The sequence below is a fragment of the Tetrahymena thermophila genome, assembly GCF_000189635.1.
Source record: "Tetrahymena thermophila SB210 genomic scaffold scf_8254579, whole genome shotgun sequence".
NCBI classification, from domain to species: domain Eukaryota; phylum Ciliophora; class Oligohymenophorea; order Hymenostomatida; family Tetrahymenidae; genus Tetrahymena; species Tetrahymena thermophila.
In genome coordinates this window covers 64,254-77,926 of record NW_002476350.1, presented here as the reverse complement: position 1 = coordinate 77,926, position 13,673 = coordinate 64,254, and the positions used below count along the sequence as shown (strand labels likewise).

At 21.9% G+C, this 13,673-nt stretch overlaps 4 protein-coding genes across 4 annotated transcripts; 2 read left to right on the top strand and 2 right to left on the bottom strand. All coding sequences in view use genetic code 6, as the record gives it.

Moving 5' to 3' along the window:
- Nucleotides 1-578: 578 nt before the first annotated feature.
- Nucleotides 579-2,765, top strand: TTHERM_00666290 (Serine/Threonine kinase domain protein; the record flags this gene model as incomplete). Its single annotated transcript, XM_001019998.3, has 1 exon — nucleotides 579-2,765. The coding sequence occupies one exon, from the start codon at nucleotides 579-581 to the stop codon at nucleotides 2,763-2,765; it is 2,187 nt and encodes a 728-aa protein (XP_001019998.1).
- An 871-nt stretch (nucleotides 2,766-3,636) lies between these two features.
- TTHERM_00666280 (hypothetical protein) lies at nucleotides 3,637-7,808 on the bottom strand (the record flags this gene model as incomplete). Its single annotated transcript, XM_001019997.2, has 11 exons — nucleotides 7,722-7,808; nucleotides 6,665-7,655; nucleotides 6,261-6,457; nucleotides 6,095-6,194; nucleotides 5,996-6,044; nucleotides 5,844-5,943; nucleotides 5,472-5,785; nucleotides 4,426-4,627; nucleotides 3,994-4,344; nucleotides 3,761-3,850; nucleotides 3,637-3,696 (listed from the first exon to the last, which is right to left on the bottom strand). Exons 2-11 carry the CDS (start codon nucleotides 7,578-7,580, stop codon nucleotides 3,637-3,639), a joined length of 2,379 nt encoding a protein of 792 aa, XP_001019997.2. The 5' UTR covers nucleotides 7,581-7,655; nucleotides 7,722-7,808.
- Nucleotides 7,809-8,564: 756 nt separating this feature from the next.
- TTHERM_00666270 (hypothetical protein) lies at nucleotides 8,565-10,846 on the top strand (the record flags this gene model as incomplete). The annotated part of the gene is made up of 11 exons (XM_001019996.2): nucleotides 8,565-8,591; nucleotides 8,648-8,794; nucleotides 8,864-8,917; nucleotides 8,967-9,053; nucleotides 9,124-9,253; nucleotides 9,380-9,483; nucleotides 9,536-9,942; nucleotides 9,992-10,125; nucleotides 10,180-10,356; nucleotides 10,413-10,512; nucleotides 10,564-10,846. 11 exons carry the CDS (start codon nucleotides 8,565-8,567, stop codon nucleotides 10,844-10,846), a joined length of 1,650 nt encoding a protein of 549 aa, XP_001019996.2.
- Nucleotides 10,847-11,611: 765 nt separating this feature from the next.
- Nucleotides 11,612-13,390, bottom strand: TTHERM_00666260 (hypothetical protein; the record flags this gene model as incomplete). The annotated part of the gene is made up of 9 exons (XM_001019995.3): nucleotides 11,612-12,198; nucleotides 12,267-12,363; nucleotides 12,414-12,504; nucleotides 12,549-12,659; nucleotides 12,725-12,843; nucleotides 12,945-13,027; nucleotides 13,087-13,114; nucleotides 13,175-13,277; nucleotides 13,335-13,390. 9 exons carry the CDS (start codon nucleotides 13,388-13,390, stop codon nucleotides 11,612-11,614), a joined length of 1,275 nt encoding a protein of 424 aa, XP_001019995.2.
- Between the last annotated feature and the right edge of the window lie 283 nt (nucleotides 13,391-13,673).

Genomic DNA, 13,673 nt, shown 5'->3' with positions numbered 1-13,673 from the left:
AAACCAATAAAGTCTTCAAAAAACTGGAAATAGATAAATTAATTTACATAAAAATTATTACTTCCTTCCATGTTTTATATTTATTAATTTTTATATAATAAAATAAGACTTTAAGTCATTTTTATTATTTATTAAAGTTTATAAATAAATCTAAAACTTTTTCAATTTTAAATTAAATGAAGCAAGTGTATTTTTTATTTTGATAACATAAATCAATTATTCTAACACTAATTTAGAATTTGTATTGTATAACAAATTTTATTTTATCAAAATATATTTGTACCGTATAAGATTAAGCAATATTTATGCTTATTATGCTGAAGATTATTACATATTTTATAATACTTACTGGCTAAGTAACTTCTCCAGAGTGTTTACTTCTTATATTTATGTAAAAAATTTAAAAGTAAACTTAATCTCTTAGATTTTTTTTTTACATAAATTTCCATTTTGATAGGAAAATTTATCCGAGATTATTTATTTATCTATTTTTTGTGATTTATGATTTGTATAATCTTATAATGTTTATTAAACCATAACTTAATTAAAAATCAAGATCTTTAAAAAAAAAAAATAAAATGTTTTTATAAGCATAAACAATAAAAACAATAGGAAATAGATTGGAAATAATAAAACAATTAGGAGAAGGAAATTTTGCTAAGGTTTATCTTGCTAAAGATAAGACGAATGATCGCTTAGTTGCAGTGAAAGAAATTCATTAGAATAATTAAGCTTTTTAAATGATTAGTAATGAGATAAACGCATTAAAAGTCATAAAAGAAGTAATAGAAAAAATAAAATAAAAAAAACATGGAGTTCTAAGTTCGGATGAATAAGAAATTTTGTAAAATTCAAAACACATTTTAGAAATAGAAGACCCTTATATTATAAATGAGAATGATTATTCCTACATTATTATGAAGTATTATGATAATTCTATTGATTTTAGCTAATTTTTAAAGACAAACGATGCCTTAAGCAAGATCTCTGAAAGAGACAAGCTTAAATACTTTTATTAGCTCACAAGCGGTCTGTCGCTACTACACTAATAAAATATTTGCCATAGAGATCTCAAGTTAGAAAATATTTTAATAAGCTTAGAGCAAGACTAATTAATTATTATAGACTTTGGACACGCATTGTTAAAAAAATCTGACGATGATTAAATGTGTGGCACTAAATTGTTTAATTCACCCTAGGTAGTACTTTACATGAGTTACAATCCATATAAGAATGACGTTTGGTAAATGGGTATTATTTTGTATTACCTTCTTTACTAAAGGTTTCCTTTTTGCGAAAAAAACTCAGGTGAAGAAGAGTTATAAAAAGCGATGCATGATTTTATGCATAAAAAGAGAGATCTGCCAACTAAAGAAAACACTTCTTAATTCGTGAAGGATCTTCTTTTATCTATGCTGCAAAGGTATGAAGATTGCCGACCCTCTATGCCAGATGTGAACAAAAAGCTTAAAGAATATCTTTTTAAAGATAAACCTATATCAAATTTCAAAGGCCCAGGTCAAAATGATTCAAGAGAATTGAGAAATGAAGCAAAAGAATGCACATAAATTTTTGATTTCGACTTTTAGAATTTAAATAAAATAAAAAAAATCCAAGTGAAGGCATAAAAGCCAAAATAGATTTCATAATCATAGAGCTAATACACTATCGTAGATGATAACACTAACTACAATTAAGAATAAATCTAGCAATATGATTAATTTTATAAAAATTAAGAAGTTCATTCTATTGATAAATCTCAAAACTAATTATTAAATGAATCACAACTTAATTAATCACTTAGTAAATTAAATATTAATTAATCAAATTAAAGCATTAATATTAGTCAAGCACATGACTTTCATTCAGAAGTAAAAATTAAAAGATCAAAATAATAAATATCAAATACTGAAAAATTGAGTGGATTTCAGTAGGATAGACAAAGTATTGGCTAATAAAAATAGTTCCATAGTTTATTTAGACACTCTGATCTTACTACAACTATCTTATCGTTGAGTACTGCTTTACCTAGCATAAATCAGGACATAAATTTAAATTTAATTGTAAATTAGTTAAATGAAAATCTAATTGAAATTGAATAAATCATAAATTCCTCATTATAAAATTATTCAGAAACGAAATAACTTATGTATATTATTAAATTTTATACAAGTAAATTAGCTCACTTTCTCGCATAATCTTTATTTGAATATGCCCAGTACAATTAGAATAAAGAATGGCAGTGCCTTTACACCACTAACTTTTTAGTTTAGTGGATGGTGAAAACAAAGCAAGAAGAACCCTTAAAAAAGAAAATTTAAGATTACATAGAACTTAGTATAAAATTTAAATATAATTTCTAACAATCTGCGAAATTTATCTAGACATCAAACTAATCAGTATCTGAATAATTTCAGAATTATATTAAAAATATTTAATTTGATTAATCTAACAAAATAAATAATTTCTCAACCTACTCAAGAAATCCTTTTGACGATAAATTTTAAAACCATAACCAAGATAATTTTAATATGTCTAACGAATAAAATTACATAGATTACTACTAATTATTCATTGGTATCTTAGAATACATTTAAAAGTAGATGGATGATAACAATACATAATTTATTTAAGAACATTTGAGACAATAATTGTAAAATATAATCTAAAAAGTTAAGGTTTAAATAACGAAGATCTCTAAAATAGCTCACACTAAAAATTTAAATGAAAGTATGAGCTTTCTTTCCTCTATGAGATCATAATGATCAATTCATCATTCTTCATTTGTTTTTCTTTATACGAGTAATTAAAGATTTAAATTAATTTACTTGTTTAATTCTGACAAATTCTTAAAATCAGAGATAAAAAAAGAAGCAAAAAACCACAAATCGAATGTATACATACAAATATGCATATGCTTCAAATTTCAAACAAAATACCAATATTTAAAATAAAAACAAACTCTCAATATAAAAGAGATAAAACTACTTTACTCATTAAAAATTGTATCTTCAATAATAGAATTAATTAAAATTACCAAAAAATCCTCCATATTTATTTATAAATATTGTAAATGTAAAATATTTTTCTTAAAAATAAAATTCTTACCTACTTATTTTATTTATCAGACTTTAAATCAAAACAATTCTCGTATATATCTTTAGAAAAATACCTACCCTTACATTTATTTCTTTATAAAAACACTTGCTAAAATATTTTTACATACGCACATGATTGCTTGAGATTTTTTATCAATCATTAATTTAAATGTGCAAAGTGTAAATTAAAATTCTTGGCTTAGCTATTTAATAAATTAATTAAAAACAGTGTAATATCTTCTAAAATTTGAAAGAGAAAATAAAAGAATATAATTTATAATAAAAAAATAGTAATCACCATAGAATTTAGTCAAAAGTACAAATACTTACGCATCATTTATCAATTAATTTTTGTGGAAGCAAACAAATAATCAAACAAACAAACAAACAAAGAAATAAATAAATAAAGAAACCAAACTAGTTTTATAAAAACATAATATTTTTTCTTTCATTATTAAAGTATTTAATACACATAAATTAAAACTATAAATATGTTAGTTAACTCTATATAAATACATACATTCATTTTAAATCATTTTCAATATTTTAAATTTACAGATAATGAACTACTATTCTTCTTTATGTTACCTGTTGTTACCTACTTTTTAATTAATTAAAAATTATCACTAAACGAAAAATAACAAATCTAAGTCAATACATACATGTAAATTTTAATTTGAACTTTTATGATTGGATTCTCTCTGCTTTTTAGAATATAAGAACAAATCATTTTTTTATTGAGAAGTCATTCCCTTATTATTTTAAAAAATATTCAAATTGATTCCATTTTACAAAAAAATCAAATTTTAATTAATAAGTCTATAACAGCTTTTATTTCTTCTACTAAAACACAAGAATAAAATAAATAATTAATTTTAATAAATTCTTCATTTACCTTTGCCAAACGCTTTATAGCTTGGCTGAATTCCTCATAGTTTAACTGAAAATGATAATCCTCCATTTCATATAAAACAGGTGAAATTAACTCTAGTACTTTTGGAGAGATACTAGTAATATTAATATTTTTCGAGTCAATCTATCCATCTTAATCGTCATCTAACAAATTAAATATCTCCCTCAATCTAGTATCTTCGAGTTGCTAGACTATTTTTTTAGAGTTATCATTTATCTGTAACTAAGGTTTTTCTTTCTACTTTTCTAATATTTCCCTCTCTTTTCTGCTACTATCTATTTTAAATTACTGATATAAGAACTCATTTACATTTAAATTTTCTTGATTTCTTTACTATTTTTTATTAATAAACAAATAAATAAATCTTTTAAAACTTCATTCAAAGACTAAATAAAAAATATGTTTGTTTTATACTTTAAATGGAGCTCGACCAGTTTATGGCCGAAAAAATGGTTATCCAGTCTGCTTATCTTTAAATTCATTTAACTTCTAGCGCAATTAATTAATCTCTTTTTCTTATCTTATCACTTTATATTGCTATATTCTTTCATAAAAAGAACTCCTAATGTCTTATGATACTTTGTTTATTTCAGGTTTGAAAAGGCAGTTCTTGTCACTTTTAAATAAATAAAGTTCTTTTGATCATTTAAATTAATGAATGATGGTTAATTGTAAGCAATTATCTTTTTCTATTTGCATTAATAATCAAAGAGGGGTTGAATAAAACTATCTAAACACGAAAAATTCAAAAATTTATTAGACAGTATCAAATTTAATTTCTATAAGAGAATAAATTTATTTTTAACTGTATGTAATAACTTTTTATTAAATAACAAACATCCATTTTAAATAGAATATTTCTCAAAAAATATTAAAAATTATTAAAAATCATATAAAACAAACCTTACGTTTTGTTAAATTACTTGCATTCTTTCTTAAATAAATTTAAACAAATTTTTTTTTGAAGCAATTAACTTTATATTTTTATTCTTTTAATTTTGACTATTAAATAGTTGGGTCATTTTGCAAAATTTCATATTACCAATTCTGATAGGTAAAAAAATAATTATACTCTCTTTATTATTAATTATCTAATGAGACTAAAAAGGCATCTGAAGCCTGACACTTTCTATTAAGCTTCAAAAAATTGTATAAGAATTTCAAATACAACTGTTTAGAAATTGCAAAAAAGAAGCTAAAATGACTCTATTTAATTATGTGTTACGGATTTATATAATCGCTTTTTTGTTAGTCTTTGTATAGAATAATGTTAATTGAATGTATTATAGCTTAGATAATTTATAAGAGTAATTACTGATAGAATTATTCTCGAATAAAAATTCGTTTTTGATTTAATTACATATTTTTAAGTATATTTATAAGAGTTTTTTAAATTTTTGATAATTATTAAATTTATAAGAGTTTTTTTAGATTTTAGACAATTAATTAATAAAATTTACATTAATTAAGCAGGGGTAGGTTAGGATTTTTAAAAGCTCTTTTATTTTCCTATTTCAAAGAGATATTCAAATCTTTGTTGCTGCTTTGATTTGTTTTATTTATCTTAATTCTCGGTATTGCCACAATTATCTTTTTATTCTTTCATATTGCAAATGTATTCACTTAGCTCGTTTATTCTTGGCTAAAATGTGCAGCCTTTCATTTCTTCTTCTAAAATTTTGGCTTTTGCAATACTTTTTTTCTTTTCAGAGTACTTATTTTAATTTATTAATTCATTTTCTATTCTCCTGCCAGGATCTCCTCTTTTTTACATCTTTAGTTTTTTATTTGATCATTAATAGTTTTTTTATTTAATATGCTAATCGATTTACTATCAATTTTTAAGAAATCTCATTTATCTATGGTTTATGAGTGCATTCTTATAATTCTTTAAGTTCTTTTTCTTGAATGCTCTTTTGCAAATCTTTTTACCTATTTTAAATCAATTAATGTAACCTAAGCTTTATTTTACAATAAAAAATACTTTTGTAACTAGTGTCTTTTTGAATAGTTAAAGAGTCTTTCTGTGATAGCTATTTATAACAATCAAAATAAATATTTTAAATGTTTCCGTATAAATTACCTTAAACTGATTAATTTAATGAAGGATTATAGGATTTTCTTTCATTTCTTGCTGATTTTTTATCAAAAGAATCATCTTTTTGCTATATTTTATTTAACCCCTATTTATTATAAAAAGCATTTTTATTTACTTATTTATTATAATTGATTGTCTTTTATATTATTACCATTTCATAAAGCCTTTCATGAGTTGAGCTTCTTTATAAATGTTTTTATTTTTCTTAAACTATCTATTCACTAATAGGATTTATAGTAGGTTTGAAAGTACATTCTGTATTTTGAATAAATGAACAATCATTATGTGATTTATTAAATAGAGACTAACTTCTACTTTTAACCATTTCTTAATTTTATTGGCTCTTTTCTATTTTTATAAAATATTTTCAAATAAGCTTTAACATGATTTAGATTTTCTTGAGCTTTTAAAAAATTCTTTTAATTTTATTTAATGATATTGCTATGCAATTAAGCAAAATAAAAACATAAATTTTAACTTTAATATTAGTAATTTCAAACAAGTTTAAGATTTCAAAGCACATTTTTTATAAATTAAACTAGATTAAAAGTTTACTTTGGTTAGATTTTTAAAAGTATATTGATGATGACTGATAAAGACTGTTATTAAAATTATTTTATGCAAAAGAATTCATCATTTTTAATAAATTTTAGGGTTAATCGTATATTTATGAATTAGCAACTGAGTAATTAGAAAAACTTTCAGCTCTACCTCTACTTTATTGGTAAGAATTTTACTATTCACAAACTGAAATATTTTCACTAATATTAGACGATTTTCTTTCTGGAACCCAAGCAATATTGCTGAGCTAAGGATTATCTAAGTGCATATTATTAATGACATTATTTGTAGGAGGAGGAAATTGCATTTTAATTTATTTCGTAGCATCGTTCTATTAAGTTTTTATTTAGTTTATATATTAATTTTATTTATTTTAGTCTTTAACATTAGCTTAGAATGAGCTATCAACCCTTTTTATAGCTGGAGTGTATTCTTAGTTTTCTTCTAGCTATATTTGATGTTATTATATTTTTTAATGCTCACTTAAACCTTAAATTTAATTATTTTATCTACCATTTTAATTTGAGTCTATGTTATCATTTTTTATTTGCTCTTAGCTTTTCAAAATATTTTCATTATCTCTTTCCTTTTAGTAAATATCTTAAATTGCGATTTGTTTATACTCTAATATGTTATTTTCTAATATCGGAATCATTTGAGGATCCAAATTAGTTTGCTAGCAAAATTACTTTGCAAGTTCTCCAGCTTCATCATTAAATCTTATTTCTAGATTTTAGAATATGTTTTCATTCAGTTGGATTGTTATTATAGCAATCACTGGATTTTCATTCAAATTATTTTATGCCAACTGATAATCTTAATTATCCTTTTAAATAGTTTTATTTTAATTATTCTCCTATTTAGGAATTGAGTGATTTCTTGCTTAAATTATTTACTAATTTTCTGACATATTATCTTAATTAAAAGATTATAAAAATTATGTTTGCTTATAAATGCTTGCTATTCCCTCAAAAATCTTTTATTCCTTATTTTTTTTTATGTTAATTTAAAAAAACTATAAACTGATATCTCCTTTATTCTTTATTTTTACAATCAAATTGGATACCAACCACTCCTTAAGTTAAACAACTTTTATACAATTACTCTTTCTGTAATTTTTTGCTACTTTAAGGAATTGTTTATTGATAAATTAATTAATTTATTTGTTTATTTGTTTGGTAAAATTAAAATTTACTGCTAATTTCGAAATTTATGATTTGATTTTTTATCAAATTGATACGTTAAAATATATAAATGTTATTTATTTCTATATCTATATGATAGTAATTCTCTCTTCACAATTAATGTAAGTATTTTAAATAAAATATTACCTCAAATATAGAATCAAAACACTACAAACTAAATAAGCAATTAAATTATTTTCTTTCTCTATAACTGAATTCTATTAATAATCAATCAATAACCTAATTTTTGATAAGAAATTTTTAGAAGTGATAATAACTTGATTAGTGTTCTGAATCAAATATTACATGACACCTAGTTTTTTATTAATTATTTAAAATGTTATGAATTAGCCAAATCAAATTAAAGTTTTATGACAAAAATTTTATTTTTAATTTATATAAAACAAATAGCTTAGATTTATTTTATTCTTTTAACAAAAAATGAATTTATGATTGGATGAAAAATAATAAAAGCAAACTTGATTTGAATAATAAATAACTAGTATTTACAGGTTTTACTTTAATTAAAAATGTTAAATTTGATAAATCAATTGTAAAAAATGTAATTAATAGATAGAAAAATTAATTAAGAATTTTAATAATTATTCATCATACAAAAATTAGATTACTGTATTTTATTTAAAAAGAGATTTGTTTAAATAGTTGATTGATTATATATTTTATTCTAAGACCAAAATAGCAGTTAATAAATGAACAGGTATTAGTAAGAAGATAATGTAAAACACAAAATTCATTTTTAAATGAGAGTAGGTAATATTTTTTAAATAAGTAGATTCGATTGTCTTAGCACTAACATACGTTTGGGGTATCTAACAGCAAGTCACATAATGACCAAACACAATATCAAAATGTTTAGCATTATAAACCATCAACGATTCATAATTAAGGTTATGACTAATTAAATGAAGAGCCATTTTCTGTATTAATTTTATTAATTTTTATATAAATAGAATTACACATTTAATAATTCGATTAATTTAAATAAAAGATTAGATAAATATTGATGAGACTAGACCATCTAGAGTCTTAGGCGAAGAATTAAGTAGTTAAAATAATTATTAGCAAGTGATAAAAGTTATTTTATGTAATAGGAAGCACTATAGCAAAAGGTTTATTCATTGGATCAAGAATTATAGTAGCTAAAGAGATAAGATAACAAATATGAGAAATTAAATCAAGTAAAATTAGCTTTAATTTTACTTATTTCAGATATTAAGATTAACTAATTAAATACTTAAACAAACATAGCAAATTGAATCAGTAAAATCAGCATTTGAAGGAAAGATTTTGATATTTGATGAAAAAATTGTGGCTTTAAGCTCAAGGGTTGATACAAAGCTGAACGCATTTTTAAATAAAATCCAGGAGGAATTCCCAAGTTGAAATTTTATTTTTGTTTTACAAACATAAATTTAAGAATTTTGCTATGTTGTTAATTATAACGGATAAATTTTTTAAATAGTATAAATTGCAAATCTTAACAATAATCTTTTAAAATTAATAGAAGCCACTGATATTTCAAGAAACTAAATTGAAAATTTGCACAACAGTAAAGAAGATAAATTGAAGCAAAACGATTATTTCGATGAGATTAATAATCTTTATAAGGTATTTTATATAGATAGATAAACTATTTTAAATTGTATATTTTTTTTATTAGTTGGTCAGAAAAAATCTTTAAGCCTAAAAAGAATTGTTTGAAGAACTTAATCTGATTAAGAAAGCATTGATCAATAACAATATATTAAATAATGTGTCATCTAAAACAACTCCTAAAAAGAATGAAATCATGATCTAATAAAACTAACAAACACCTTAAACTTAGAGCATCGATCATGCTTAAATGTCTCAGTATAAGAACCCCATTTAAGTTTCATAACACAAAGATAATAACATCCATTTTAACTAAAACTACCAACAAAATATGAATAAATAGGAAAGAATACCTGAAAAATCTTTTGCTAAGAGCACTGATAACTATTATAATAAAAAAGCATAAAATATCTCACCAAACTAAAAAAATTCAAATAATAACAGATCTGTTTTAATAGAATCAGATATTAAATAGTAAGCATCTTTTTGAAATAGTTCTTTTATGAAAACCAAATTTTATTAGTAATAATAATAGATAACAACCTGAGCATAATCAACCAATAAAAATAGAAGATGAATTAATGAATTCCTAGGAATTTGACATTATAAACTTTAAGAAATCAAAGAAAGGGTCTATAGATTATAGTATTAAATATAGTAAAATCATATTTTAAATTGTTAATTTATAATTTATATTTTATTATAAATTAGATGATAAGAGTGATAAAAAAAGGGACACCTTAAGTTTAAGCCAAAGTTTACCAAAGAGCAAGCTAAATTTAAATGGAACTTATCAAAGTAGCTACTTCGATAACACTTAGGAAATTTAAAAAATAGAGAAACAATCTTTAACTGAGTTCGAGGAAAGAAAAAGAAAAATTGATGAAGGTAAATTAATTTTCTTTTTAAAAAGCATAAATGAAGTTGATTAATTCTCTAAAAAGAAATAAATAGAAGGATTCAGTTAGAAAATGCAAGAAGAGAATAGGTGATTATTCAAGATAAGGAAAATACATCAAAAATATAAGAAAAATAATAAAAAGAGTATTTATCAAATTAAATTTAGCATTTTTAAGTTTTAAAATATATTAAAAGGCAATTTAAGAACACTCCTTTGGGGACAGAAAAGTCGAGAGAAAAGGAAATCTTAAATAGACTTAATTTAGAAAGAAGAATGAAAGATGAAAAAATTCAGCTTTATAGTGGGATTTAAAAATAAAACAATAATAATTAGTTACAATCAAATTAATACTAAAACCAACCACAACAATATTTCTAATCAAGCCTATAAAATAATAACAGCAATCCAAACTATAGCTAAGACTTTAAGGAAATGAGGGATAGCAAGAGTCCTTTTAGGATGAAGACATTACAGTGAAACACTAATTAAGCAGAAAATTAATTGAAAAACAAGAATTAATATAAAATAACTTATTTGTCTTGTTAAATATTATTCTATTTTATTAATAGATTCTTCAAATAGTTTTGAATATTGTATATATAATTTGATTTACTATTACAGCAGAAATATAAATAAAACATTCTCTATATAAATTTAGGCTAATTAATTTAAAATATAAAATAAATTCAATTTTTATTTTAGAATTTACTTACTTAATTCATTAAAAATAAATAATATTTGATTTAGTTTTTAAAAAACTATTTATAATATTAATTTTTGTAAATATTAGCATAGAAATACAAAATTTTATATATAATAAAGCTAACTAAATTAAAATATCTAAGTTAAAACATTAAAACACACTAATATCTAAACATTAAATTCAAATTTTACAATTAAATTACAACAAATAATTTATTAAATTAATTTAAAGAGACACTTATATAAATTTTAGGAAAATAATTTTTTACCATCTTTATTATTTGAAGAAGTAGAAAACTTTATTTTATTTTTACCACAAAAATTTAAAGTTAGTTAGTTATAATTTTTTGCAGTTTTAGATAAACTAAAAAAACTAAATTGCTAATATTTACTTACTTTGAATAACTTATTAAAGAAAGGCTTGTTTTATGCTATTTTGATTGGATTTTTATTTAAATATTATAAAATTGCTTAATATTTTTTAGGCTTAGATTTTATAAACTAAAACTTACTTTTTATTATTATTTCTAGTTTATTTTTTCAAAATTCATTCTAATTTTACAGACCTTAATTTTTTAATTGCATAGTCCTGTTAAAAACTGTTGGTTGTGATAAAGTGTTAAAGTTTTGATTATTAAAACCATTAAAACTTTGTTAAAATTACTTTTAATTGTTTTAATTACTAGGAGGAATGCTATTTGTGCTATTTCGATTTGTTGAATAAGTGTTAATTTCTAATTTATTTAGATTCTCTTTATTTCCATATTAGTTTGGTAATTAAAATTATTGATTGGGTAATATTTAATGCTGCTAATTAGGAGTAGTATATTACTAATTTATAAGAAATAGTTTTGTTCCATATTTTTCTCCTCTGTTTTAGTTGTTATTGTTAGGCATATTTTTATTACTATTTTAATTACATTCATATTGTTTTTATTAAAACTAATTATTCTACATTTCCAAATTTATTTAACTATCGTTCAAATCGATTTAGATATCTTCGTCAATATCTTAATTAAAAGATTTTTATTACTAATTCAGCTACTACTACAGATAGGGATTTTTGAGATAGAAATTTGATTACGGAGTTGAACCTTATTGAATTGGTTCAGTATTCATTCTGAAGTCTTTAAATTATTATTTTTTTAAAGAAGTTTAAAATTTTTATAAATTAGCAAGTAAATTAATTTATTACTTTGTCTGTCTATAGAAAAAGAAGTTTTAGTCCTTTAGCCATTTACAGAACCAGACCTTTCTTATGAACCAACTTAAATAGGAAATTAAAGACTCATCTAAAATATTTTTAGTAATTCATTAAATTCATTTATTTTTTTAAGTTTACATTTATTTAGTTTAAAGAATTAGGAGCAGGTACGTAAGGAAGTTAAAATCTGTCAAATGAGGCTGCAATCAAATGTCGAGAAATAGCATTTCTTAAAATTATTTGTTAAAATTAAATGAAAATTTTAAGAATTACTTGCTTGATTGAGGAAGGGCGAGCTACCAATCTGATCTTGTTATTCTTTGTTTTATTTTCCTTTATTGCTGATACTACTTTTCAAGTTCACTTTTCTTAGTAACGGCTTCTCTTTTCAAATAAATTTGGTAAATCGATTATTATTTGAATTATAATAATCAACTTAAATATATTACGCGGTTAGTAACCTGTTGGCTAATCTTTAGTTTTCTTGGTATATTTTTTGAGTTTCTGTTTTCCTATAATTGAAAGATTTGGAGTGAGTATCTTAAGACTGGTTTTAACTCTTAAATCTCTATCAATATTTTTAATTCATAATAAAGCATATATTGAATTAATTTAAATAGTATTTTAAGTAAAATCTTTTAAATGTTTCCATAAAAAATAATATTTTACTTTATATTCTGGATTTCTCTAAGAAATCTAAATAAGTTTATCAAGAAGTCTTGTATTTTCTCTCTTAATTTTATTATTTTTTTCTTTTCAAATGAAAAAAGCTGTTAATCATAATTATTGCTTTCAATCATTAATTAATTACCACTCATCACAAAATTCTTGCTTTATGGCTATAATAAAAATGTTAAAAAACAATTAGACTTAAATTTAAAACTTCATTAATTATATACTTTATTTATTATACTGATAGGAGAAGGAGAAACAGATTTAATGAATGTTGATCTTTACTTAAACTCTATATCATTTAGCTTATTCTTATGGAGTTCATAATTCCTTATATAATATGTAAAATACTCTATTGATGATAAAAATAAACATTCTTTTTTTTACCTCTTTTGAATGTAAACAGAACTTAAATTTGCAGGATAATGGTGCAGCTAGTTCATGTGAATTCTTTATGTATATATTTTATAAAATACTAATAATTTTTATTTTCGTATATTCTACTTTCTTATGTATTGCTATCAAAATAGTTAATTAATTAAATATTTTGGTTTTGATCTCCTTTCTAATAATCAATACTTATTTTTCTTATCCAATCAGATAATTGATTTATTAATAAATACCTTGAATAAGTATATATTTTTTTAATAAAGATTTAATATTTGCCTTCTAATCTATTATTTTATTTTAAATGTAAGTATCGAATTACATATGAAATTTTAATTA